The sequence below is a fragment of the Notothenia rossii genome, assembly GCF_949606895.1.
Source record: "Notothenia rossii genome assembly, chromosome: 9".
NCBI lineage: Eukaryota > Metazoa > Chordata > Actinopteri > Perciformes > Nototheniidae > Notothenia > Notothenia rossii.
The window spans coordinates 59,507,883-59,534,069 of record NC_136907.1 but is presented as its reverse complement, the minus strand read 5'-3'; the positions used below and the strand labels follow the sequence as shown (position 1 = coordinate 59,534,069).

General features: G+C 41.3%; 2 protein-coding genes across 3 annotated transcripts; both read left to right on the top strand.

Annotated features, from left to right (window-relative positions):
* Window positions 1-1,405: 1,405 nt before the first annotated feature.
* Window positions 1,406-11,155, top strand: LOC307019819 (uncharacterized protein). Its single transcript, XM_079650924.1, has 3 exons — window positions 1,406-3,982; window positions 6,579-6,711; window positions 11,086-11,155. Exon 1 carries the CDS (start codon window positions 1,814-1,816, stop codon window positions 3,677-3,679), a length of 1,866 nt encoding a protein of 621 aa, XP_079507050.1. The 5' UTR covers window positions 1,406-1,813; the 3' UTR covers window positions 3,680-3,982; window positions 6,579-6,711; window positions 11,086-11,155.
* A 2,094-nt stretch (window positions 11,156-13,249) lies between these two features.
* Window positions 13,250-26,006, top strand: pif1 (PIF1 5'-to-3' DNA helicase homolog). 2 transcript variants are annotated; one of them, XM_079651821.1, is made up of 13 exons: window positions 13,250-13,402; window positions 13,667-14,230; window positions 14,656-14,779; window positions 15,037-15,162; window positions 16,593-16,746; window positions 17,986-18,100; window positions 18,848-18,954; window positions 19,204-19,343; window positions 19,783-19,889; window positions 20,020-20,107; window positions 20,343-20,488; window positions 25,309-25,500; window positions 25,684-26,006. In XM_079651821.1, the coding sequence occupies exons 2-13, from the start codon at window positions 13,679-13,681 to the stop codon at window positions 25,732-25,734; spliced, it is 1,902 nt and encodes a 633-aa protein (XP_079507947.1). In that variant the 5' UTR covers window positions 13,250-13,402; window positions 13,667-13,678; the 3' UTR covers window positions 25,735-26,006. The 2 variants fall into 2 exon arrangements, with proteins under 2 accessions (XP_079507947.1, XP_079507948.1); XM_079651822.1 differs by having other exon boundaries at window positions 13,253-13,402; window positions 13,664-14,230.
* The last annotated feature ends 181 nt before the right edge of the window (window positions 26,007-26,187 follow it).

Below are 26,187 nucleotides of genomic sequence, written 5' to 3'. Positions count from 1 at the left end.
TGTCTACCAAATATAGCATTGTCACTGTGAGCATGTAAGTATGGCAGCACCATTGACCAAAAATTACTTGTGTTGTCCCATCAAAAGGCCCATCAATATTGTTTAGAACAGTAAACTTAAGTGTACATCTTAATTTGATTATTAAGAATAAGGGAAGATTGTGCGTGTGTGTGTGTGTGTGTGTGTATGTGTGTGTGTGTGTGTGTGTGTGTGTGTGTGTGTATGTGTGTGTGTGTGTGTGTGTGTGTGTGTGTGTGTGTGTGTGTGTGTGTGTGTGTGTGTGTGTGTGTGTGTGTGTGTGTGTGTATGTGTGTGTGTGTGTGTGTGTGTGTGTGTTCACCCTGGATTTAACATTAAGTGTACAACATGCTGAGTTAAATGTCTCAAGTCATCGTCCTTCAAAATCAAAGGAGTACATTTACAACATTGAAATGAAATCCATTATGAGTGAGAGAGCTTCTCGAAGTTTACTGACTATGTAGCAATTTATATTTTTGTGATCAAGCACTGCTACAGTTTTATTTTATTTTAATTAATTTTTTTATTTGTGCCCCTTTTGTTTGTTTGTTTGTTTGTTTGTTTGTTTGTTCACCATGTAAAGCGGCCTTGGGTCCCTTGAAAGGCGCTATACAAATTGCATATTTTATTATTATTACAGTGTAATTCCGTCACACACTGCTGTCATGTTTATGGGCTTTTGTAACTTTACTAGGGCATTTGTTGCTGTCCCATTACTTATGATGTCATGATGCATCTTTGTGTTTCCTGTTTATTTGGAAAAGGCTCTCTCCCTCTGTATCACGTCTGTTTCATTTCATGTTTTTATGTTTTCCCTGGTTTTTGTGACCAATGTTCCTCACCTGCTGGCCCTTTGTTTTCCTCTGCCCTCTCCAGCTGTGTCTTATCAGTGTGTTGAGTCCTGTGAGTATGTATGCCTGTCTCCCATAGAGTTGTCTGTCTGTTCACCCTCAGTGTTTCTGTTACCTGGTGTGTGTGTGTTGCTGCCCTTGTTCCTCATGCCTTCTCCGGTTTGTTTCTTGTTAGTTTTACTTTGTTGTCTTTGTATTCTTTGACCTTGCCTAGCACCTCTGTTTGTGTGTTTCAGATTTGTTTTCTCCTTTATACCTGCCTGCTTTAGTTTGGGTCTGACTTCCTGCTAAAATATGTGACTTGTGAGCCACCACTTTGAGAAAACAGCCAAGCATCCAGCAACACAAATCAAAGCAAGCCAATAAAACTATTAAGGACTGTTTGCCAAAAGACCTCTGGGGGAATGGACTTCGGTGTCAATCTTTTTATCTAACTCTCAGAAAGAAGTCCTTGGTACAGCATTAACAGAAGTAAGTCGTTGGAACGAGAAGGATTTAGTTGACCTATACTAAAATAATCGACTCTATGTCACGATTCTCATGTTATGTCACGTTTATAGTTTTGTAGGTTTGGGTGTTTTTGCTGTTTTCCATGTCATGTTTTCCTTTGGGTTATTGTCTGGTCCTTTTCCCTGTGTTTTTCCTCTTGTCATTAGTTTCCCTGGTGTGTCTAATTGTCTGATTATGTTCACCTGGGCCCCTGTGTTTTCTCCTCCCTCCTCACCTGTGTCTTGTTGTGTGATTGAGTCTTGTGTGTATTTAAGTTCTGGGTTGTCTGTCTGTCTTGGTCGGTTCGTCTTGTTCCCTGACTAGTTCTGCGGTGAGTTTTCTGTTTGTCATTGTACATATATTTCATAGCCTTGAAATAAAGGAAGTTTCCGTTTATATCTGCATTTGGGTCCTGCTTGTTTCACAAACCGTGACAGTACGAACCGACCTGAAAAATGGGCCCAGCAGATCCGTTCGAGTCGGAATTATTAAATGTTTCCTTTTTTTTGGCTAACTGCTCGGATCGATGGAAGAGAGCACCCGGAGTTCAGCAGCGGGAGGCTGTGTTGTCGGAGGCGCGCCAGATGGCTAGAGAGAAACCAGGTATGGTGAAGTTCTTACCTGGCTGGATTTCAAAGATCCTCCATGTGTGTGATTCCCGGCCTGTTAGCCCCAGGCATGCTAGCTCCCGGCCTCCCAATTCCCAACCTGGCACCATACGCCTCGGTGGGTTCCGTCTGCAGTCAGCCCGTGCTTCTGCCCCAGTTCCTGCTCCTGTCCAGGAGTCATATTCTGGAACTCGTCTGGCTTATGGGGGTCCACGGAGTATTCAGGCGGCTGCTAAGAGGAGGAGTCACAAGGCCAAGCTAGCAGCTCAAGCCCCAAGAGCCATGTTTCCGGCTCCAGAACCGTACCTTACAGCCATGTTTCCGGCTCCAGAACCGGACCTTACAGCCATGTTTCCGGCCCCAGAACCGGACTTTACAGCCATGTTTCCGGCTCTAGAACCGGACCTTACAGCCATGGTCCCGGCTTCAGTGCCGGCTCCAGTAACCATGGTCCCGACTCCGGCTCCTCGTCACCTGCTGACTCATCGGCCGACGCCAGCTCCTCGAGTCCTGTCGGCGTACCGGCCGACTCCAGCACCTCGTCTCCTGTTGGCTGTCCGTCCGACGCCAGCTCCCCGTGTCCTGATGGCTGTCCGTCCGACGCCAGCTCCCCGTGACCTGTTGGCTGTTCGTCCGACGCCAGCTCCCCGTGTTCTGTTGGCGAACCAACCCACTGAAGTGTCGTTGGAGGTCCCGCAGACTGCCTTTCTGCCGGGGGTCCTGCCAACTCCATGTCTTGTCCCGTTGGAGGTCCCGCAGACTACTCTTCTGCCGGGGGTCCTGCCAACTCCATGTCTTGTCACGTTGGAGGTCCCGCAGACTACTCTTCTGCCGGGGGTCCTGCCAACTCCATGTCTTGTCACGTTGGAGGTCCCGCAGACTACTCTTCTGCCGGGGGTCCTGCCAACTCCATGTCTGGTCCCGTTGGAGGTCCCGCAGACTACTCTTCTGCCGGGGGTCCTGCCAACCCCATGTCCTGAGCCGTTGGAGGTGCCGCAGACTGCTCTTCTGCCGGGGGTCCTGCCAACCCCATGTCCTGAGCCGTTGGAGGTCCCGCAGACTGCTCTTCTGCCGGGGGTCCTGCCAACCCCATGTCCTGTGCCGTTGGAGGTCCCGCAGACTACTCTTCTGCCGGGGGTCCTGCCAACTCCATGTCTGGTCCCGTTGGAGGTCCCGCAGACTACTCTTCTGCCGGGGGTCCTGCCAACCCCATGTCCTGAGCCGTTGGAGGTCCCGCAGACTGCTCTTCTGCCGGGGGTCCTGCCAACCCCATGTCCTGAGCCGTTGGAGGTCCCGCAGACTGCTCTTCTGCCGGGGGTCCTGCCAACCCCATGTCCTGTGCCGTTGGAGGTCCCGCCGACTGCTCTCCTGCCGGGGGTCCTGCCGGTCCTGTGTCCTCTTCCATGGGGGATCTTGCCGACACCGGCTCCTGACCGGCCTCCGGAGCTGTCTGGTCTTCACCCCTCCTCGGACTCTGCCTTGCCCCCGGGCCGTCCGCCCGAGATTCCCTCCATGGACTCTGCCTTGCCCCTGGGCCGTCCGCCCGAGATTCCCTCCATGGACTCTGCCTTGCCCCCGGGCCGTCCGCCCGAATTCCCCTTTTTGAACTCTGCCTTGCCCCCGGGCCGTCCGCCCGAGACCCGTCCTCCAGACCCCCTCTACCCACCCTGCTGGATTTTTGTTTTTTTGGGACGTCTGGAATTCGTCCCTTGAGGGGGGGGTTATGTCACGATTCTCATGTTATGTCACGTTTATAGTTTTGTAGGTTTGGGTGTTTTTGCTGTTTTCCATGTCATGTTTTCCTTTGGGTTATTGTCTGGTCCTTTTCCCTGTGTTTTCCTCTTGTCATTAGTTTCCCTGGTGTGTCTAATTGTCTGATTATGTTCACCTGGGCCCCTGTGTTTTCTCCTCCCTCCTCACCTGTGTCTTGTTGTGTGATTGAGTCTTGTGTGTATTTAAGTTCTGGGTTGTCTGTCTGTCTTGGTCGGTTCGTCTTGTTCCCTGACTAGTTCTGCGGTGAGTGTTCTGTTTGTCATTGTACATATATCTCATAGCCTTGAAATAAAGGAAGTTCAGTTTATATCTGCATTTGGGTCCTGCTTGTTTCACAAACCGTGACACTCTATCGCACAGATATTATTTGTACACCTTAACTTTCCAGTAGATACAGAACTGAATCATGAGGGTATTGGCAATTAAAAACAGTTTGAGACATCTGTTAACAAGAGCATATCAACAGAGAGAGGTTATGGTGCCACAGGCAAAACTAATTAATTGATACAAGAATGAGTTGCTTATCTGTCATCATTATCCTCATTGAAACATTTGAACTGTGAAATCATCAGAGACCCAAACCACAGATGATGCTACTGTTGGGTATTGACTTATTTTTCCTCTGAGCTGGTGTTTCAATCGCCACCTCCCCATATCAGAGTCATTAAAACAGATTTGTTTGCCCTATATTTTCCTGAGAATCTTTTTGACTTATTTATAATTGTTCTCCAATGAGAAGTGAGAGAAAACTCAAGTCATTACTGCAGACAGACTGTCAGCTCTCTGGCAGCACCTGACGCCTTACTGGCTGCTAAACATTTGATATGACTTTTAACTGTCACAACACTTTAGAGGTTGGATACACTGATCTGAAGTGTGAAAGATGAACTTGCTTTCAATATGAGAGAACTGAGCTGGTTTTGAAATGTATTCTCAAAATGTAAATCAATGCAAAGACCTTATTTACTGCTATTAAGTAGCTTCTGGTGTTTCTCGGTCATCAGCACTTTGAAATTATGCTGCAGATGTTTGTATTGAGCCCTGCAAGCATAGATTGCCAAATGAAAATAGCAGGCACTGTAGATGTAGCGTTTCCATGGCGATGGTCTAATGGTTTGCTGAAAATATAACCGTATTAAAATAAAAGGGGACCTATTATCGTCATCTTCAGGTTTCATTATTTCATGCCTCAAGTGTGACATGTATAGATGCTTTCATATTCCTCATACCTATTTACCTCTTTTTACTCTTTGTCTGAAACCAGAACCCAGACTGCTCTGATTGGTTAGCTGGCCGGCTCTGTTGTTCAGCTTAGCATATGTAATATAATATGAGCATTGTACAGCTTTTATTTTTGACCTTGGAAACACCAGTTTGACGCAAACGTATTAACCGAAGGTCACTTTAGTCCCTTTTTCTACTAGCTAGGAAAGCTAGGCTAAGGCTAAACTTTTCAAAAAAAGGACTACGGTTAAATCTGAATCCAAACTGGAGATACAATGCTTTTATACGACAAAAGGGAAAACATAAACACGTTTACTGTATCATGCTGAATATAAGCTTTACATTCACATGCTTTCTAAAAAGACGGGTTAACTATATATTCTTTGCTCATATTTGTATTATTAACTTACAATTTGAACCTCCTGGAGCAGCCTCATTGGCGTTTCATCATTAATAAGAGGCCTCTCTGCAGCGTCTCCCACCGGGCTCTGTCTGTCTGTCTGTCTGTCAGTGTGATGTTTTCCATGGCAGCACTTTAATGCCTGGCACACCTGGCAGGCTCTCTGCAGGGAGAAGCCTGGTGTCACTGTGACAGAAGCATTGCGCTCAATTATGACTCTCAGCAGGGGTTTTCCTCACTGCCAACCGGTACAGAATAAGCTGTCAGTCCGAAGTATTTTTCTGAGACCTGCATGAGAAGAATAACAATAAGGGGGAAGTGATCAACCTGTCACCTCAGAATCTGCAAATGTCGGCTGTCCCAAAAGGCAGAGGTCATCTTTTTTTAATGATGTGAACCAGAAAAAAAAACAATAAATCTTTTTGCTGCTTCTCACAGATGAATGTTCAAACTCAGGATCCTCTGCTGCTCAGGGAATTGATACAGCGAGTAGCGCTTGAGGTGAAATCTGAGAGAACAAATATATGACTTTCTTTTCTTTTATCTTAAAAAAGCATGTTCAAAGATATCCTGTTGAACTAAATGTAACTAAACATCGGACAAACATTACTATGACATTTTCTAGAATTAATTAATGTTACCCAGTGGATGCCTCCTTCCCTTATGACTCTCCAGAATAAGCTGAATATGTGTATTTTCCAAATGCCAAACCATTCCTTTTAATCAGGGGAGTACATCGTGCCCTGTCTGTGACAACGGGGCTGCTAGGTCAACAATAAGAAATGTGTCCTTCGGTAGTGCAATTTCAAAGCTTTGTGTAAGACATGTATAATCCCTCACAGTGCTTTGCACCAGAAGACAATATTAATACCTGTCTGGCTCTGTGGCTTTATATTGGCACAGGGGATGTAGCAGCTTACCTTGGTGGTACCTTGGTTTATATTTACTGTACGTCTGTAACTGTGCTTTTTGATGGCTCTATGTTGGAAAAATGGCTCTATGTTGTCATGTATAGGCGTGTGTGAGATTGGAGTTTTTCTTCAAAAATACAGAACGTTTATCAAAGTCTCAGGGTCATTTATTTTAAAAACATGATTGCTTTTGGTTTCAGTCTGGGTTTGGATCCTTTGGAGTCTTCTACTTGTACTTTTTTGTTCTCATGATGAAGTGACCTTTCGTCCTTAATATCTCCATTCATCCTAATTTACCGTACAGGCTTTCCAAGATACATCCCTTCCCTCAGAGGCTCTAATTGCCAGGGCTGGTCTGCGATGGAAGTAAAGGATTGGGTCATTACTATACAGGGCCCAATGTCACAGTCTGCATTTGCGTACTCAACTATAACAGGGTGAGTCATGAGCCATATTGTTCCTGTTCTGAAATAATGAGCCATTATTATTCAGATCTCCTATCAGGCACTACTGTATATGCTTCTATATGGCATATTTCATTTCATTTTCATTTCAATCTTTATTTCGAACAGATTAAAAAAATAATAAAAAAATCATATGTGTCCGAAAGGGAGTAGGAGGAAGCAAATGCTTATTAATTCCCACCCCTTACTTGATCAATGATTGTCCTTTAAATCATTATGCATTTATTCCTACTTACATTTACATTTATACATACATATACAATAATTTCTCATCTTCAATCACCTCTCTTCATTCTCATAGTTTTCCAAAAAAGTGTTTCTGTACATCCTTTTAAACTGAATTATGCTTGTGCTTTGTTTTAACTCCTGCTTCAAACCATTCCATAAAATCACCCCACAGATTGTTATACTCATACTTCTCAGAGTTGTTCTGACCTTGAGTTGTTTAAAATGTAGATTTCCTCTCAAATTATACACACCCTCTCTGTCTATGAACAATGTTTTTAATTTCCTAGGAAGTAGATTATGTCTGGCTCTGTACATGATTTGTGCCGTTTTAAATGTAACCAGATCAGTGAACTTCAATATGTGTGAAAATAATACATTAGTGTGTTCAAGATATCCAACATTATTGATAACTCTTATAGCCCTTTTTTGTAATGTGCATAATGGCTGTAGGTTGGTTTTGTATGTGTTTCCCCAAATCTCCTCACAGTAAATCAGATATGGCAATATGAGTGTATTATACAGAGTATACAATGAGTTGTAGTCCAGAATGTGTCTGGCTTTTCCCAATATTTCAATAGTCTTAGCCAGTTTTGCTTTTAAATGACTGATATGAGGTTTCCAGCTGATTTTGTGGTTTAAAATCACACCAAGGAACTTATTTACATATACTCTTTCTATGTTTATGTTGTCTAGTATTAATTCCACCCGTGGATTTTCTTTATGTTTTCCAAATAACATAATCTTTGTTTTGCTTATATTTAAATATAATTTGTTTGTGTCAAACCAATGTTTTACTTTAATAATTTCTGCTGTTATCACTTCCATTAACTGTTTCAAATTGTCACCGGAACAAAATATTAGTGTCATCTGCAAATAAAATACATTTCAATATATTTGATACTCTACAAATATCGTTGATGTATATTATGAACAGCTTTGGAACCAACACGGACCCCTGAGGTACTCCACAAGTTATGTTCATGTATTCTGATTTATGTTCACCAATTTCAACAAATTGTTGTCTGTTGCTTAAATAATCTCTCACCGAGTCTAATACCACCCTCTGATGCCATACCTTTCCAGTTTTGTCAGTAAAATGTTGTGATCTATGGTGTCGAATGCTTTTTGTAGGTCTATAAATATTCACACTGCTTGTTTTTTATTGTCCATACAGTTTGCTATTTCCTCACTTAATTCCATTAGTGCCATAGATGTTGATCCGTCTTTCCTGAATCCATACTGACTGTCGTCCAAAAGATGATGTGTTTCCATGAAATTGTCAAGTCTTTTTGTAAAACCCTTTTCAAGGATCTTGGAAAACTGGGAGAGCAAAGAAACAGGTCTGCAATTTGTGTAATGGTGTTTATCCCCAGTTGTATATAATGGTATAACTTTTGATATTTTCATTTTATTTGGGAATTTACCAGATTGAAAAGTAAAGTTACAAAGATGTGTTAATGGTTCTGCAATTTCTTCAATAATGTTTTTTACTATAATCATATAAATATTATTCCAATTGATCGAGGATTTGCTTTTACATTTCCGTACAGTGTCTATGATTTATTTTTCTTCGACTGCTCTGAGGAAGAAAGCGCTATTGTTTTAATTCCAGAGGTCTGTATCTTCCCCTTTAGTTGTTTCTATGGTTTTAATTTTTTCTGCCAGATCTGGCCCCACATTTACAAAGAATTAATTAAAACCATTAACCACATCTTCTGTATTATTGATAACATTATATTTGTCCACAAAAAACTCAGGGCAACCTTACTTTTTTCTCCATTTCTAATGATACTATTTAATACCTTCCATAAATCTTTCATGTTATTCTTATTATTCTCTAATATTTGATTAGTATTCTTTCTTACATATTCTCAGAATATGGGTTAATTTATTCTTATATCTTTTATATAAATGTTTTGCTTCTGAAGTTCTCTATTTTATGAATTGTCTATATAGTGTATTTTTCTTTTCGCAGGCATTTTTTAGGCCATTAGTGATCCATGCACTGTGAGTTTGTTTTTGTCTATCTCTGCATTGTTTCACAGGACAGTTTTTGTCATAAAGTGATTTAAAAATGTTTAGAAATTCATCATAGGCCTTGTCAATATCGTCTCTCTCATATACTACCCTCCAATTCAGATTTAGTAAGTCATTCTTAAATGCAATTATGTTATCTTCAGTTCTTAATCTTTTGTATTTGAAATGGCTGGCAACTTTAGGTTTCTTAGAACTGCAGTGATAGACAATAAAAACAGGTAAATGATCACTTATGTCACTATATAATAGTCCGCCTACTGTATTGTTTTCCATAATGTTTGTGAATATATTGTCTATTAATAGCAGAATGAGAAGTGATTCTACTAGGTCTGGTAATTTTATGATACAAACCCATACTGTACAATGTATTGATGAAGTGTTCTGTCATGTTATGCTTATTTGGATTCAACAGGTCAAAATTGTAATCCCCACAGATAAACATAATTTATATATATATAGTATCATTCAGGAGAAAGTGTTGCTACTCAATAGACTTAATGAAATGTATTTTGGCTGGTGCTCTGTTCTTTGCTATGGGGGAGCAGCATCGGAGAAGACTCAATAATGCTGGCTACGTCATTGGCTGCAAACCAGGCACTATTTTGCACCAGAGGCCATAAGATTGCTAAAAAACCAGAGCTCGATAAACATTCATCTGTTCGTCATCTTGCATTTTACTTATTTATCTAAATAGTTATCACCGCAATAAACTGTATTTAATTTTGTCTTTATGTACAATATTTAACTTCACATTATGTTCTTGTATACATCATATTCTATTTACATGTACTGTATATAGACTTCATGCACTATATATGTTGCATCGTTGGAGGAGCTCGGGTCATAAGATTTTCATTGCCATTTCTACACTATAGCTTATTTGCATATGACAATAAAACCTTTGAATCTTGAATCTTTGAATCTTGTGGGGGAGTGGAGGACCCTAAACAAAAGGGTTATCTATTATTGATAATCCTGACCACCAGCTGCTGGACAGACAGACAGGACCTTGTCATGCAGACCAATTCAGGAAATCATTCCTGCCAACAGCAAAGTCCCTCTGTAACAGCTCAATAGAGCTAACAGAGAAACATACAGTCGTTCCTTTAGTTGAAATATATCAATAACCCTAAACAATGTGTACCTACTGAACTCGACTAACTCACTGGATTTAAATGTTCAAATAAAAACAACACGTACTTTGTAATGTATATACAGTACCCTTTGCTTCTGTTGTTTCAGTAGAGTGGTCTATTAGTATTCTAATGTGGTCTGTTTATTTATAGTGTATTCCTTAGATACACCCAATAATCCACTTCTTCTCACTCAAACCAAGAGATTCAATTATCTTTACAAAGCTTGAATAAGGAGGAAGTATTTCTTGTTCTGAAACCAGAGATAAGATTGGATCACTTACACATGGAGTGAGTCATGAGAGGATGGACTTACTCATTTGATTTAATTAAGAATGTCTTTTATCTATTTGACCTCTATTGGAACACCAATACTATAACAGTTGGTTTACAACTCGTTATTCCCCAGCCAATCCCTCTTCATAAATAATTAAAAGTGTATCAGCCCGACAGAGAATACATTACTTGGTTTGCTGCTGCTATTTCTCAGTTGAAGGTACATTGAAGAGCGCAATATAATTAGCTACTGGACTGTGAAGCAGCTCTGCGGACATTAGTCAGGGTGTGTGTGTGTGTGTGTGTGTGTGTGTGTGTGTGTGTGTGTGTGTGTGTGTGTGTGTGTGTGTGTGTGTGTGTGTGTGTGTGTGTGTGTGTGTGTGTGTGTGTGTGTGTGTGTGTGTGTGTGTGTGTGTGTGTGTGTGTGTGTGTGTGTGTGTGTGTGTGTGTGTGTGTGTGTGTGTGTGTGTGTGTGTGGATGGTTAGGAAGATGTGCCCTTTGCTTTGAAAGGGTACAAGTGTGTTTCGGTCTGTAGCGCTTCTGGCAAAGGCATCGTGAGAAGTAATAAGGGAATGAAAGATGTAAGCAAAGAAGGGGAAAAAATGAAATAATGATTTATAAAGATTTTGCTCTCATATGATACCATTTCATCACCTATGCTCTTTGTTTTAGGACCCAAATGAATCCTTCATTAGCTTCATAAACGTATGCCATATGGACCAGCAGAGTGAGCAGGAGACAGCTCTTTAGCCGGTAATTGATGTTATGTCACATAACCAAAGTAGGCGCACTTATATTAACCTTAACAATGATCCTTTTCCTGAAACCTAATGGGGTAGTTTTGGTGCCTTTACTGAATGAGCACAACAACAACACTCACAACACTCAGCAGTAGGGTACACATGTATATCTGTTCAGTCATTGTTATTTTCATTTCAAAGCATTTCTCTCAGGGCGCCAACATTCACTCTTTTTCCACCTAATTATGAGATTGTTAAAGGTCAGGTGAAAATCGTACTCCTGAGTAATATGACTAACTAAAGAAATACAAAATGTTTCCTAATGCATATTACTGCTAAGAGGCTCCCGTGGCTCTGAACATGGTCTTCTTAGTATTTAATGCTTTCAATTAACCCTTCCTGTAATGCGTTATGGATCTTTCCATTTTCACATTATTCTGGGAAATCAATGTTGCTGCTGTCCATCTTGTGTTTATCTGGAACACAGAGTATTAAAAGTTGTTGTGGTTTCAATAAAGCCATGTGATGTGTTGTGCTCATACATACCACACAGGTCGCAGTATCTGCAGTAACATCAGAGGCGTATGTTTACTATAAATGTTCTGTCAAATTTAAACCCACATCTTGTGATCCGCGGCCCGTATCCGAACAAACCAGCTCGGATTACAACTCAAATGTTAACCAATTTAACTGTTGACAAGTACGGCCTCATGAAGAGTGTGTTGCTTTTAATAATAGGAATCCTGATCATGGTCAAGAAGACATAATTCTTGAACTCATTTTAATCCAAAGGAAAGTTTATAGCTTGAAGGTCTGAAAAACACTAATCAACATTTTGTCATCTGAAAGATCATGGATGGACATGTCATGAGCCAATCCAACATTATTTTGGTTTGTGATTTCCTCCAGCTTTCATTGCAAGACTTGTCCAAAGGTCAAACACCAAAACCCTTAAAAATATCAAACGTAGTGACTATATTCTAAAACGTATGAAAGTTTGAGAATAGGAATAATCATTTTTGCTTTTTAAATCAACTTGCCCCATTACCTTTCCCCTCATCATCACCTTTTGGTTTCCAGAGACTGATAATGAGTGTGGGGTTAGACGCACTCCGATCAAACGCCCTCACCCTGCTCCTCACGGTTCATTGACCGCCCCCAGATTAAAAATCAGGGCGTTACTCACTTTAAAGTTGATTGGGTTTAGTCAACCTTGTCTAATGAAAGCAGCTCGACTGTGCGTTATCAACTCTCATCAGGTTCTGAAAAGATTCACACAGAATGTACAGATATGTGAACAAATTATAAATGGTGGGTTGCTTTGTAGTGTGTAATACCTTGCACATTTAATGGGAAAGTATTTTTTATAATTTATATTACATTTATATGAAAGAATTATCAAATTAAATCTATGACATTCACAGATATACACTGAATATATCATATCTATAATGTGGGGCTGAGATTGGAATAGTATCAAACATAGGTAACACAAATAATTTTGGAATAGGAACATAACTAGAAATGCTTCAATCCAGAGTTTGGCTGTAGTCTCCAGAGAGTACATCTCTGTGTCTTTCAAACTCTTTCCTTCTCTTTTTGCTGGTTTTGCACTGATTTCTTTTCCTTTTATTTACTACAAGAAACACTAAACTCAAAATAAAATACGTGTGTTCTATTCGTCTTTTGTAGTTATACAATGCTGCATTGGTTTGGGGTCCCTTTCTTTCATTTTAAAAGCTAAAATGAAAGAACACGAAATCCAATTCAAAATAAACAAATAAACTCATTATTCACTATCATCCATAGACTGTATATATATATATATATATATATATATATATATATATATATATATATATATATAAAGCTATTATCTCATAAGTTCGGGTAATAGTTGTAAAACAATGGGTTTATGTTTTGTCTATTTTGAAAATACCGCCCTTATTGTGAAGTGGTTGTCTTTTTCCAGATGTCCATGTGTTCACACGACTGTGACGTAGCAAGTCTAGAAAACAGTGATTGGTCGATGCAGCAACAAGACCGTCCCTCCTCGATCTTTCATTGGAAGCTTTTTTAAACCCCCTCCCCCTCATTGGCCTGCAGCGCGACTCAGCTATTGGCTGAATTCACGCACCGAAAATTTGAAAATCTGTGTTCTGTTGTTCACGTCCACACACAGTTTGGAGTTGCTGCACGGAGAAAGGAATTTGGACAAAGATTACGACTGAATCTGTTCAAAAACAAAGGTGAAAGAAAATATTTCCCCGTAAATACATTTCAAGTATATTTCTTTAACGCAGTCAAATTGTTACTTTCTAATCTAGCGAGATTACGATGTAGTTGATTGTTTGTGTTGATTGAATTGAACTCAGCTGCGGTGCTTTTACTTACTAGTCAAGGACGTTTAAAACTAGTTTATTTACGGTTTCATGCGTCATTCAATTAATTTATATTAAACTACCGGAGCAAAGTGCTGTTCATTAATACTCAGAAACTGTTTTATTTAGCAGAAAGTCGCTGCCATGTTATCCGGGGAGGACGGTGCCCAGCTGCAGTGCTGTCTGACGGTGGAGCAGCTGAACTCCTCCGGAGAGACCACCCGGAGGCAGGTCATACGCAAAGCCTCTATTCTTCTGGGCAGGAATGAGTTCCAGGAAATAATTATTCGGGTCCACGACGGAAAATTATTTCAAAATTACCCTCTGAAAGACTTCAAACTTTTTACAAAATTCGCCAGAGATGGGAAGTGCACGGTTAAAATGGTCCCCGAGAACACACAGCTGCTCTTCTCCAACTGCCCCCCTGACCGGCTGAACCTCTTCCTCAAAACGCTGAGCATCAAACACCAGGCCCTGTTGAGAAGCAAGCCTCTGACCGACCGAGAGAAGCTCAAAGCCGGCCTGCCCCGCAGCTTCGAGGCCATCAGCCCCCTGCAGCAGAAGGACATCCAGAAGGTGAAAGATCTGAGGAGCAAAGAGCCTCCCAAAGGACTGGCAGACCGCACCAATAGCACCGCTGTGGCAGGGTCAGGGAAGCAGGTCAAAAGATCGAGGAGTGACACTAACTTCAGCCCAGTAAGTGGATTAACAACCACCTTTAATTTATTGTACATTTTCTTATTTTACCCACACCTACTTCAAGTTCCAAGGCTTTATTGTCATTAGCATATTAGCCACAGTGTAGATATGGCAATGAAAAACGTAGGTCACAGGCTCCTGGCTCCAACCGTGCAACATATAGGACATAGAACAACAAAAACAGATACAATAGTGCAATTTATACAAATAAAATAGAAATAGTGCAAGAAGAGTCTACAAGTAAATGGAATGATATATTAGATAAATAATTTGAAAGATGCACATGGATGAATTTTTCTTTTACAGAGTTCAGCAGTCTTATGGCCTGTGGAATAAAACTGTCCCTGAGTCTGGTGGTTTTTACTCTATAATGTATTGTATCTAATCTTTTAAATGTGTCCTCGACTATGTGTTTATTTTAGGTAAAGGCCAACCCGAGCAAGAAGCCCATCCTGGCTCTCCCATCACGTAAACTGAATAAAGACCAGTCCGCTGTCCTCACTGCTGTGCTGAGTGGGAAGAATGTCTTCTTCACTGGAAGTGCAGGTGAGTGTATGACAGTGAAAACAATGTATGCATCTTTATAAAAAGTTTCTAATTACTAGATGTCAAAAATATGGCCTGGCAAGATGCACACTGCATAACTTTCTTGCTGAGTTGTGTTATTTCTTACTGATGCTGCTATTAAGGTAACATTTCATCTAACTCTTTTTTCATAACATTTATGCCGCTTTTCCTCTGGCAGTGAAGCCATTGTGTGAAATTGTTTATCGTGAGCTGTTTTTCAATGTGTTATTTTTCAGGTACAGGAAAATCCTTCTTACTAAAGAGAATCATGGGATCTCTTCCTCCAAAGAGCACATTTGCCACAGCCAGCACAGGAGTGGCGGCGTGTCACATCGGAGGAACAACATTGCACAACTTCGCTGGTGAGTCATTTTGTGTCTTAGGATATAACATTGATTTTATGTAAGACTGAAACAAATGTGTCTCTGAAAATTACACATAATTAGATGTAAGAGGTGCATAGAGGTTATTACCCCCCCCCAATTATCCAAATAATTGGGTGAATTTTCTGTTTTTCACAAAAGACTATCTTCACATTAGACTGTTTGGGGTAGAGTCCATGTCGGTAGAGTAGCCTATTTCCCCCTGCGGATTATTCTTTTTTTTATTAATTATTTTCTAATCAAGTCATTAGTAAAGATAGCCAAAGTAGCATCTTCAAATTGCTTAAGCCGACCCAACAAACTAAAACTAGTGAACGTCTATTTGAAAAATGACTGAAACAAGTATCAGTGTTCAGCTATATTTATCAACGAGGGCTGATACAGTAAACAAAAACTAAAATGAGCAGTGACAATGGTTGTGAACTGAAACAAAAACTACAATATTCTCTAAGAATGACTGTTAAACTGTATTGCCTTGTAAAAATGTACAGAGATTGGATTCCTTAAAATTCTTGACCACACATGATTTAAACATTATGGTTCAAATGCCATTTTAAATGTTTTTCAGCTAAACCTGAAAAAGTCATGGAAATTCAAAATGCTAATTCCAGGCCCTGGAAAAGTTATGGAAAACAATATTTTTCCCAAAGTCATGGAAATGTAACCAAAGTTGCATCAAATATAATTTATATTTTATCTAATCGCCAAAATAGTAATACTACAATGATAATAAATACTGTATAGTAATAAAATGTAATTTAACTGTCGAGGTATTTTGCTGGTGAGAGATTTTAGTTGCTTTAACCTGTAGAAGCTAGTAAGCCCACTATTTGATTCGTTTTAGATAGGCACAACATGGTTCCTATGTAGACCTTATTTTCCTGTTCCATGTTAAAATAAACCATTTTCAGTAGTACCGCTGAGAAAGAGTAATGTTTTTGGTCATGGAAAATTAGGTAAAGGTCATGGAGAAGTCATTGATAATCATTGGGGAAAAAGTGTATGAACCCTGAGGTACTATCTTCACAATTATGAGATGAAAGACCTTACACTTGCAAACAATATAAATAAAAACTAAACCTCTCCGAAAAACTGAAACGACTTGAGAACCCTCTCGGAAAACTAACTAAACAAATCTAGATAGAATTTTCAGTCAAAACTAAAGTAGCCTACTATAGAAACAAATTAAAATATGTCAAACCTTCATAAACTCACTTATGGTGTCTTCTGTACCTTGCTGATGCCTTTGGGTGATTATGAATCTTTAATGTAATCAAGCAGAAGGGGTCTGTCTGTTTTTGATTAAATGTCAATAAACAGCAGAGGGTATGAATTGAGTATTTGCGTAGGTGTCGAGTAATTTGTGTCCCCTCTGACCATCTGTCCCTCCTGTCCTCGGGCGCTCTCAGGGATTGGCTCTGGCTCGGCCCCTCTGGAGCAGTGCATCGAATTGGCCCAGAGGCCGGGGGTGCTGCAGCACTGGACCTCCTGTCGGCACCTCATCATCGACGAGGTCTCCATGGTGGAGGCCCAGTTCTTTGATAAGCTCGAGTCTGTGGCAAGGTGAGGCAGCAGTCTGAAAAATATCACCTTGTTATGCTACAGTACTCACTGGCCACTTTATTAGGTACACCTGAACAACTGCAAATACCTAGTCAGCCAATCACATGGCAGCGACTCACTGCATTGAGGCTTTACAGAGAATGTTCAGAAAAAGAGAAAATATCCAGTGAGCGGCTTCTCTGGGCGAAAATGCCAGAGGTCAGAGGAGATTGACCAGACTGGTTCAAGATGATAGAGAGGCAACAGTAACGCCAATAACCACCGACAAATTTACAGCAACTGCGTGATGCCATCATGTCAATATGGACCAAAATCTGAGGAATGTTTCCAGCACCTTGTTGAGTCTATGCCACGAGGAATTAAGGCAGCTCTGAAGGTACAATTGCGTCCAACCCCGTACTAGCAAGGTGTACTTAATAAAGTGGCCGGTGAGTGTATGTTTTTAAGGTGTTTGCGGCTGTTAAAGCTGGCATAGCTTTCCATATTTGTGTTAAAAGACAATGGGATTAACAGTAGGTTATTTTGAGACATTAATCCTAGATTGCTTATTTTATTCAAACCCTTTCCTGAAAGTATTTGATATCTCTTTTTCCTGTGCTAATGATTCCTTTAAGCTCTAACCACAGAACTGATGTTATACTTATTGACATCTTAACACAACCAACTCATTATACAGATTAACATCCTGTTCCTGTGTTTTCAGACATCTGTTGGGTAAAGGCATACCTTTTTCATAAACCTGGAACCACTTTTTGAAATGTAAGATTTAAGAGTTTAATCTAAATTGAAAAGTTAAATAAACAGCTTTAAAATGTTCAATCTCTGTTATAACCAAATTCTACTGCAATTTTTTTGCAATATGTAAAATTCAGTTTTTAAATGCACACTGGGAACATTTAAATGTGACACATAGACTCACATTTCCTCTTGAATATTCATTCACATTGAAGTGTTCCTCAGAGTTCCACTGATGGTGTTTGAGCACATCATTCAAGCAGGACCATTTTTAACACATCCAGTGTTGATTCCAATTTCTTACGTGTGACAGTATTTGGGTTTGGTTAGAATCAATTTCCTATTTTATTGAAGCTCGGATGTGCGTTATATTGTGTGACGCATTGCAGATTTTTTATGAATTTAAAGGCAATCTGATGAGGAATAATAATGACAATTCTGCAGCCATGTAAAAAATATAATCACAAAAGTCATCTTCAACTTCTTCTCTCTGCGCTCTAATAGGTCGGTGAGGAGGTCGACCGCACCTTTTGGAGGCATCCAGCTGATCATCTGTGGCGACTTCCTGCAGCTGCCTCCTGTTTCCAAGGGAAAGGAAAAGGCCAGCTTCTGCTTCCAGGTCAGACCGTAGTGGATCTTAGAGCTCTCTTTGTTTGTCATTGATTTGGTAACACGATCAGGAAGCTGAAGGGGATTGGAGCGGTTGGGCAATTTACATTGAAACGTAAAAACCTTTTAACAGTTTTGTGATATAATGCGCTTCAACAACAAAATCCTCCTTTTGCTCTTAATAGAGAAATATAATATTATGTTGACATTGTTAGTTTTCTCAGCTGATTTATATTAATGATATTTTTTAGGTGTATTTGGTAATGGGATTTTCAATATTTCATGTGCTTTAAATATGTAAATGAAAGTAAACATTGGGTAACCGTTTGTAATTGTGTTATTTCCATCTATGAGTCATTCGTACCATAATTTATCATAATAAAGTGAAAATGTCCTCCCCAGCTTCTCAAAGTTCAAGGGGATTTCTTTTCAATATATCCTGTTCAGTCTAATACCATAAGGTACATGTCAATGTGATATAAAACCAGAGAAAAGCTGAACATATCCATATTTGAGTGCATGAGACTGCAATTTTTGCCGTTTCAAATGAAAAACCCTGAAAATTGATCAATTTTGAAACAGTTGGCCATTTTCTTTCTGTTAAACCATCGAAGCAAAATGTGGCACTTCTCCATGCAAGTCACTTTGTTACGGAGTGATTCATTCTGTTGCCATGAGTCACAACAGTTCTACACGCTATTCATCAGGATAATTTATGGATGTTTTTTTAAAAAAAAGACCCTTTCTGCTCCTTCAGGCCAGGAGTTGGCGTAAGGTGATCCAGGTCAACATGGAGCTGATGGAGGTGCGGAGGCAAACTGACCAGTCATTCATCTCCCTCCTGCAGAAAGTGAGAGTGGGCAGGTAAATGAATGGCCACTGCTCCTTCTCCCCCGATTTCATTCTAAATGTGTATCTTTCTATAGAGCAAATGTGATCCCAATGCATGTACAAGATAATGTGTGTAGTTATGTGTTACATAAATGCATGTTTAGCTGTTAAAGGCCTTTCGGGCACAGCAGGTCATTTTGTATTCTACAGAACATTTGTGCTGAGCTGCAAAGAAAATGGCTTTACTAAAGGAAAAGTTCCGTCTTAATTAACACCATTCAGGGTGACGGAGGAAGTCACTGCTAAGCTGATGGAAAGCGCCTACCATCGCATCGAGAAGGACGGCATTCTGGCGACTAGGCTGTGCACGCACAAGGATGACGTGGAGCTCACAAACGACAACAAACTCCAGCAGCTGCCAGGTTTGACTTCTTCTATCTGATTGGATTTTCTATTTTCAGTTAGAAACAGGCGCTACTTCCTTTGGCTTGGATCCAGGTGGAAAACAACTAATTGTTAGCATCAATGCACCTTGTGAAAGCCATTTCCTAGAGTCTCAGCCAGACGCCACTTATTTTCTGTTGTATCCTGTTCCGCTTAACTTTTATTTTGTAAGCAGTAGCATATCAGAAGTGCGAACCACCAACATTTGTCATGATCCTTAAACAATTTCCTTGGTTTCTTACTCTGATTTCTTTACATCACTGTTTTTCAGTTTCATCACATCATAGTTCTATTTAAAACTGCCTGAATATTAACAATAAAAGGAAAACGATTATATATGAATATAAAACAATTGCCTCTAAATAATAACAATATTTTAGCCTGTGAAATGAATCTCTCCATCTCCCTTTTTTTTAGGTTCAGCGCGTGTGTTTGAGGCGCTGGACTGCGACCCCGCCCTGGTGAAGACGATCGATGCTCACAGCCCCGTCAGCAGACTGATCCAGCTCAAAGTGGGAGCGCAGGTGAGTGAACTTCTCCACAATCTGCTGCAATGTGACATATAACACTGCACTTTCTATATGTGTCGTAGTAGCAACGGAGCACTTGGTTTGAGTAAAGGCCTTTTTTAATGTGGTGATTCTTCTCCTTAAGGTCATGCTGACAAAGAACCTGGATGTCGCTCGAGGTCTGGTGAACGGAGCGCGGGGCGTTGTGGTGGCCTTTGAGAATGGAAAAGATGGTCAGTGTTTTATTTATGGATGAGGATTCATTAATTAGAAAAGCCAGAATATGCCCTTAAGTGACAATAGAATAGCAGAAGAGGTATAGTCATTGGAGGATTTAATAGAAAACTAACTTATTTTAATGTTGTATCGGCAAGCAAAAAAAAGAAGACAAATGGCTGTTTAATGCCATGGATTATGTCGCTCCAGTTTTTTTCCAACCATGTACTGACTCATTCACCGTCTCCCCAGGACTCCCACGTGTGCATTTCCTGTGTGGCGTCACTGAGGTGCTGAAGCTTGAGCGCTGGGTGTTTAAGTCGAGTGGAGGGCTCCACCTGAGCCGACAGCAGCTGCCACTCAAACTGGCCTGGGCCATCTCCATCCACAAGAGCCAGGTTGGTATCTTGCTTGAAAATACTGAAACAAATGCTACAGAAATCACAGATGAAATCCCTTCGTCTTGGTGGAAGCCCTCTTCAGTGTAGCTGAAGTACAGCAGTGTTGCTTTTCATGAATGCATAACTAACTCCATCCATCCATCCATCTTCTCCCGCTTATCCGTGGTCGGGTCGCGGAGGTAGCAGTTCCAGCAGAGAGCCCCGAACTTTCTTTTCTCTGGCCACATCAACCAGCTCTGACTGGGGGATCCCAATGCGCTCCCAGGCCAGCGAAGAGATATAATCCCTCCATCTGGTTCTAGGTCTACCCCTTGGTCCAGGGTGTCCGCGGGGTCTTAAAAAGTATTAAAAGTTGATAAATCAATTTAGCGAAAATTAAGGCTTTTAAAAAGTATTAAAAAGTATTAAATGGCATTTTCCAAGGTATTAAGAAGTCCCACAGCAACGACAACATGAAACACCCTTTTAATTTACTGAAACGACATGTCGGGAAACCCCACAAGGCGGCCCCATGCATAGCGCGCCGTAAAATGCTGCTTATTATTTTAAGTTTCGTTGCCTTGCTCCGCTCTGTGTGTGTGGGGGGGGGGGGGGGGGGGGGGGGGAATAAACGACTACGGTAACGGGTCCCAAGGTGGGAAGACCGGCATACGCAACGCTCTGGGGGTCCAATGGCTCCGTGTGTAAGCCCTATATGATCATTTTCTGATAACGATGAAAGAGCCCGCCTCCCTCTCCCCACGTCTCCTGCTGCTGCTGGGCTGTCAGAAGAGGGGGAGGAAAAGAGAGGCAGTCACCGTTTATTAAATATTCTTATATTATTATACAGAGAACAGAGTCGTTATCAATTTGTTTTAAAGCTCAATAAATAACAAAGAAGACCTCTGACCGGCACTTTCCTAATTTTGTACGGAAGATTTAAACTTTAACGGACATGTTGACCGGCGGAACATTTTTTTTACGGAAACTGCCGCACGGTCCCCTCGTTCCTTGGAAAAGGCGGAGAGGTGGGTGTTTTTCATCTGCTGGTGGACTACCTGAGAGATACAGCAGGAGAACACGCCGTCCACCGAGGAGAATAAACAGAAGTGCAACCATGGCAACCATGCTCCGGGTTCTTCTTCGCTGCTTTTGGTGTATTTCGGGCGGCAGCAGCGCCACTTACAGGCATGACATATGTACTACATCGTTTCCAGCATTTGCAGCGGTCTAGTGTGAACGGACACGTTAATGAATCGAATGCGTGTGAAAGGAAGCCTTTTTTGCGCTTGCGTATGCGTTTTACCGTGTGGGGCCGGGGTCTAAGCCAAACTATATACGGTCACAGAGATCTGCTATTTTAAAGTAAAGTCAACACATATCGACCCTAAATATAGTCTATATTAAGAACGAAAAAAATCATAACATATATATCCTTTTTTGTAAACATATGACAAATGTGTGAGGGTGATGACGTCAGAGCATCGTCTTATGTGCCAGGGCTTAGCCCCGGACAGCCCCAGCCCAATTTAACCCCTGGGTATTTGTGAGGGAGCTCCTATATGGCATTACCCCGCTGAAGCTCACCAAAGTTTAACATATTTCATAGTTCAAAGTTTTGTCAATTGTTTTGTTTATTGGTCAAATACTGGTTTCTAATGTTTTCTGAGGAGTTTTACTGGAATGAAAGAGCACAGAGTACAGAAGCAACAAAGCAGCATACTGCATTAAACCTGACCTTCACAGAGAGTTTGAAGTTCATGTGGAGAGAAGGCTTCAGTAGTCTGTCTGCACTCTGTTTAGTTTTGCTATCTTACAATCAATATAGTAAATGTGAGGTAAAGTGTGTTGCCAATGTAACCGGTTAGAACTCAAAGTTGCGATGAGGTCTTAAAATGTATTGAGAGGGTCTTAAAAAAGGTCTTAAAAGGTATTAAATTTGACTTCAGGATTCCTGCATATACCCTGTGGTCTCTTCCCAGCTGGACGTGCCTGGAACACCTCCCTAGGGAGGCGCCCAGGTGGCATCCGAACTAGGTGCCCGAACCACCTCAACTGGCTCCTTTCGACGCGAAGGAGGAGCGGTTCAACTCCGAGTCCCTCCCGGATGACCGAACTTCTCAGTTTATCCCTAAGGGAGACACCAGCCACCCTGCGGAGAAAACCCATCTCGGCCGCTTGTACCCGTGATCTCGTTCTTTCGGTCATGACCCATCCTTCATGACCATAGGTGAGGGTAGGAACGAAAATGGCGCGGTAGACAGAGAGCTTTGCCTTTGTCACAACGGTGCGGTAAAGCGACTGCAGTACCGCTCCCGCTGCTCCGATTCTCCGACCCATCTCACGCTCCATTGTTCCCTCACTCGAGAACAAGACCCCGAGATACTTGAACTCCTTCACTTGGGGTAAGGACTCATTCCCTACTTGGAGTGGACAGTCCATCGGTCTCCTGCTGAGAACCATGGCCTCAGATTTGGAGGTGCTGATCCTCATCCCAGCCGCTTCACACTCGGTTGCGAACCGATCCAGTGAGGGCTGAAGGTCGCAGACCGATGAAGCCATCAGAACCACATCATCTGCAAAAAGCAGTGGTGCAATCCTTAGCCCACCGAACTGCAGACCCCCTCCCCCAAGACTACGCCTCGAAATCCGATCCATGTATATTACAAACAGGATTGGTGGCAAAGCGCAGCCCTGGCGGAGGCCAACCCTCACCTGAAATGGGTCCGACTTACTGCCGAGGACCCGGACACAGCTCTCGCTTTGGGAGTACAGAGATTGGATGGCCCTGAGTAGAGACCCCCTCACCCCATACTCCCGCAGCACCTCCCACAGTGACTCCCTGGGAACCCGGTCATACGCCTTCTCCAAGTCTACAAAACACATGTAGACTGGATAAGCGTACTCCCAGGCCCCCTCCAGGATCCTTGCGAGAGTAAAAAGCTGATCCGTCGTTCCACGACCAGGACGGAATCCGCGTTGTTCCTCCTCAATCTGAGGTTAGACAATCGGCCTGACCCTCCTTTCGAGTACCTTAGAGTAAACTTTCCCGGGGAGGCTGAGTAGTGTGATGCCTCTGTAATTGGCACACACCCTCTGATCCCCCTTTTTAAAAAGGGGAACCACCACCCCGGTCTGCCACTCCTTCGGTAATGTTTCCGACTTCCACGCAACGTTGATGAGACGTGTCAACCATGCATAACTAACTCGGCAATCCAAATTCAATTAGCCTGAAACAAATTAATATATATTTAGCATTTAGTGACCTAGACCTCCAGGAATAGCTTCAGGTTAGATCGAATTGTCTGAGTGGACTTTGAAACTCAATAATTGTCCACTCTATTGCTTGGCTTCTAAGTAAATCAACAGGTGAGGGGTGACGTGAGCGTTGTCAGAAATAAAAACTGTGGTCGGATAGAAATAAATATATATATTTTTTTTTTATAAGATTATGTTTCCTTGAATTCACCATCAGTCTGTTATAACTACATTGTATTTATTCTTTAGTTTGTGACAGCAGCACAGCAGTGGAGACATAAAACTTGCAGGCACTATGTCACTCTTTAATCAATATTGTCATTGTTGTGAAATGTTCATTCTGTAGTGCCTCCAGCAGGACTTTTTCACTTGTCTTGTGAAATATTTAAACATCTACCAAAACTATTTGCAATACATTATGACTGACATTGTTGATTCCTGTTGGATTAATCATAAAAATGGACTCATCATGCAGGAGGTTGGGCTTGGACCTGTCGAAAGTGTTTTTTTGTACACCAAGTGGGATACAGTACACTATATTGAGTAGCTTTGCTGTGTTGTACTATTTGTTGTAATGTAGTTTTCTAATGGGTAGCAGAGTGGATGCTGGATGCACTTCTGGTTTAGATTTAAAGAGCTTGTTCAGTTTGCACATTACTATTTATACCACTATTTCCCCAATCCTACATTTCATTGTGATGGAGAGCCTCTCTACCTCGCTGAGCCATTAACAGAATGAGAGCATTGTAAATCTCCTGGTTTACTGAGAGAACGTGCACAGTGTTTTGCTGATATACATCCAGCACCACTGATCAACCTTTTACATCTCAAATGTAACACCAAGAAACGTTTGCCTTTTTTTAAACTAATATTTTGTACTGTTGCTATCAACAGACAATGGCAAACTATTTGTTATAAGTGTTTGAGCGTGAAATTCGAGAAGCTTGTATTTCTTTTATAATACTTGTCGCAGTTTGCCTATAGCTCACCCCTCCTCGCTTCCTTTCCTTTGTCTATGTTCTGTCTGAAAAAAGCAAGGACATGAAAGAAGATTGAAAAAAAGCACACAATCAGCAGGCATGGAGAATTGATGTTGGAAATGTTCTATAGGGACCTGGATGGACAAATAAAAGTTGAAAAAACACTAACCTGATGTTACCGCCACCACAAATTAGCTGTAATTGTGTAATCGCCAATCACTCGGCTGCATCACCAGCAGCTCCCACAGCAAAATCTATATCAGACACCCCCTCAGGTAATTGAGGAAATTGGTCACAGACTAAATGTCCCGATGTTTGATCTACAGCCGGGGAGCTAAAGTATGGGGACATGTTTTTAAAAAAAAAAGGGAAATCCCCCACCTGCATCAATTTTTTTAATTTTTTTTGAAAAGTGGCGGCATACAATAAGTGCAATATCTGGGAATAGCAAGCTAGGATGGAGGTTTTGCCAAAGTAGCTTTTTGTATCATGTTCAATTTCAGTATCAATTTGCTATCAATATTTATTTAGACTGAAAAAGTCTGGGTTGTAAATGTCTGACGTGTAGTCTGTTTTTTTTTTTTTTTAAATGAATTTTAGGGAATGACACTAGACTGTGTGGAGATTTCTCTTGCACGCGTCTTTGAGAGTGGCCAGGCTTACGTTGCCTTGTCCCGTGCTCGCAGCCTGGAGGGTCTGCGGGTGATGGACTTCGACCCCAGTGTGGTCAGGGCGGATCCAGATGTTCTCGTCTTCTACAAGAGACTGAGGAAGGAGAGGATCCTCATGCAGGTGAGTGCAGAGCTGTCATGGAATACATCCTATTATAATTTATGACTCATAAAACCCATTTGAAACGTAGCTCGTAGAAGTCGCACTACATGGTAGTACCTTCAAAAGATCAATTGAAAAATATACTTTTTCACAAACTATTCATCTTGTAATAACTTTCTTTGTCTCCACTGCCCTCTGCAGGCCTCTATGGACGATTTCATTGGCAACAGCAACCAAGAAAACCCTTGGTGAGAAGGCGAATCCATCTCCTGGGACATTATGCACCGTGTGCATCATTTATCCTGTGATTATCCACATCAACTCATCTTGGACCATTGGTTTTCTCAAATGCCAACTACTGGCCTCTACAATCAGTCTACTTCGATTTCGGTTTAAACCGGCAGCAATTGAAGGCACACTGCCATCTCCTGGTCATTTGTTTTGATATGCTCATTTCTATGCCTTGATTTTTAATTTATTATGATTGTTGGTATATACTCCAATAAAGTTTTAGCACATTTGTATCTCTGCTTGTACTGTTGTTTTATCATTGAGCGGTCTCATTGACCTGCCATCTCAATACACTTAATGGAAATTATTTTAAATGCAGCTGATAACCATATTAGAGTGGCTGTGAGACAACAGGTGTGCTTGACGTTTTTCACGTTAATAGTTCAAGGCCGAAAAACAGGGCATTTGTCGTCA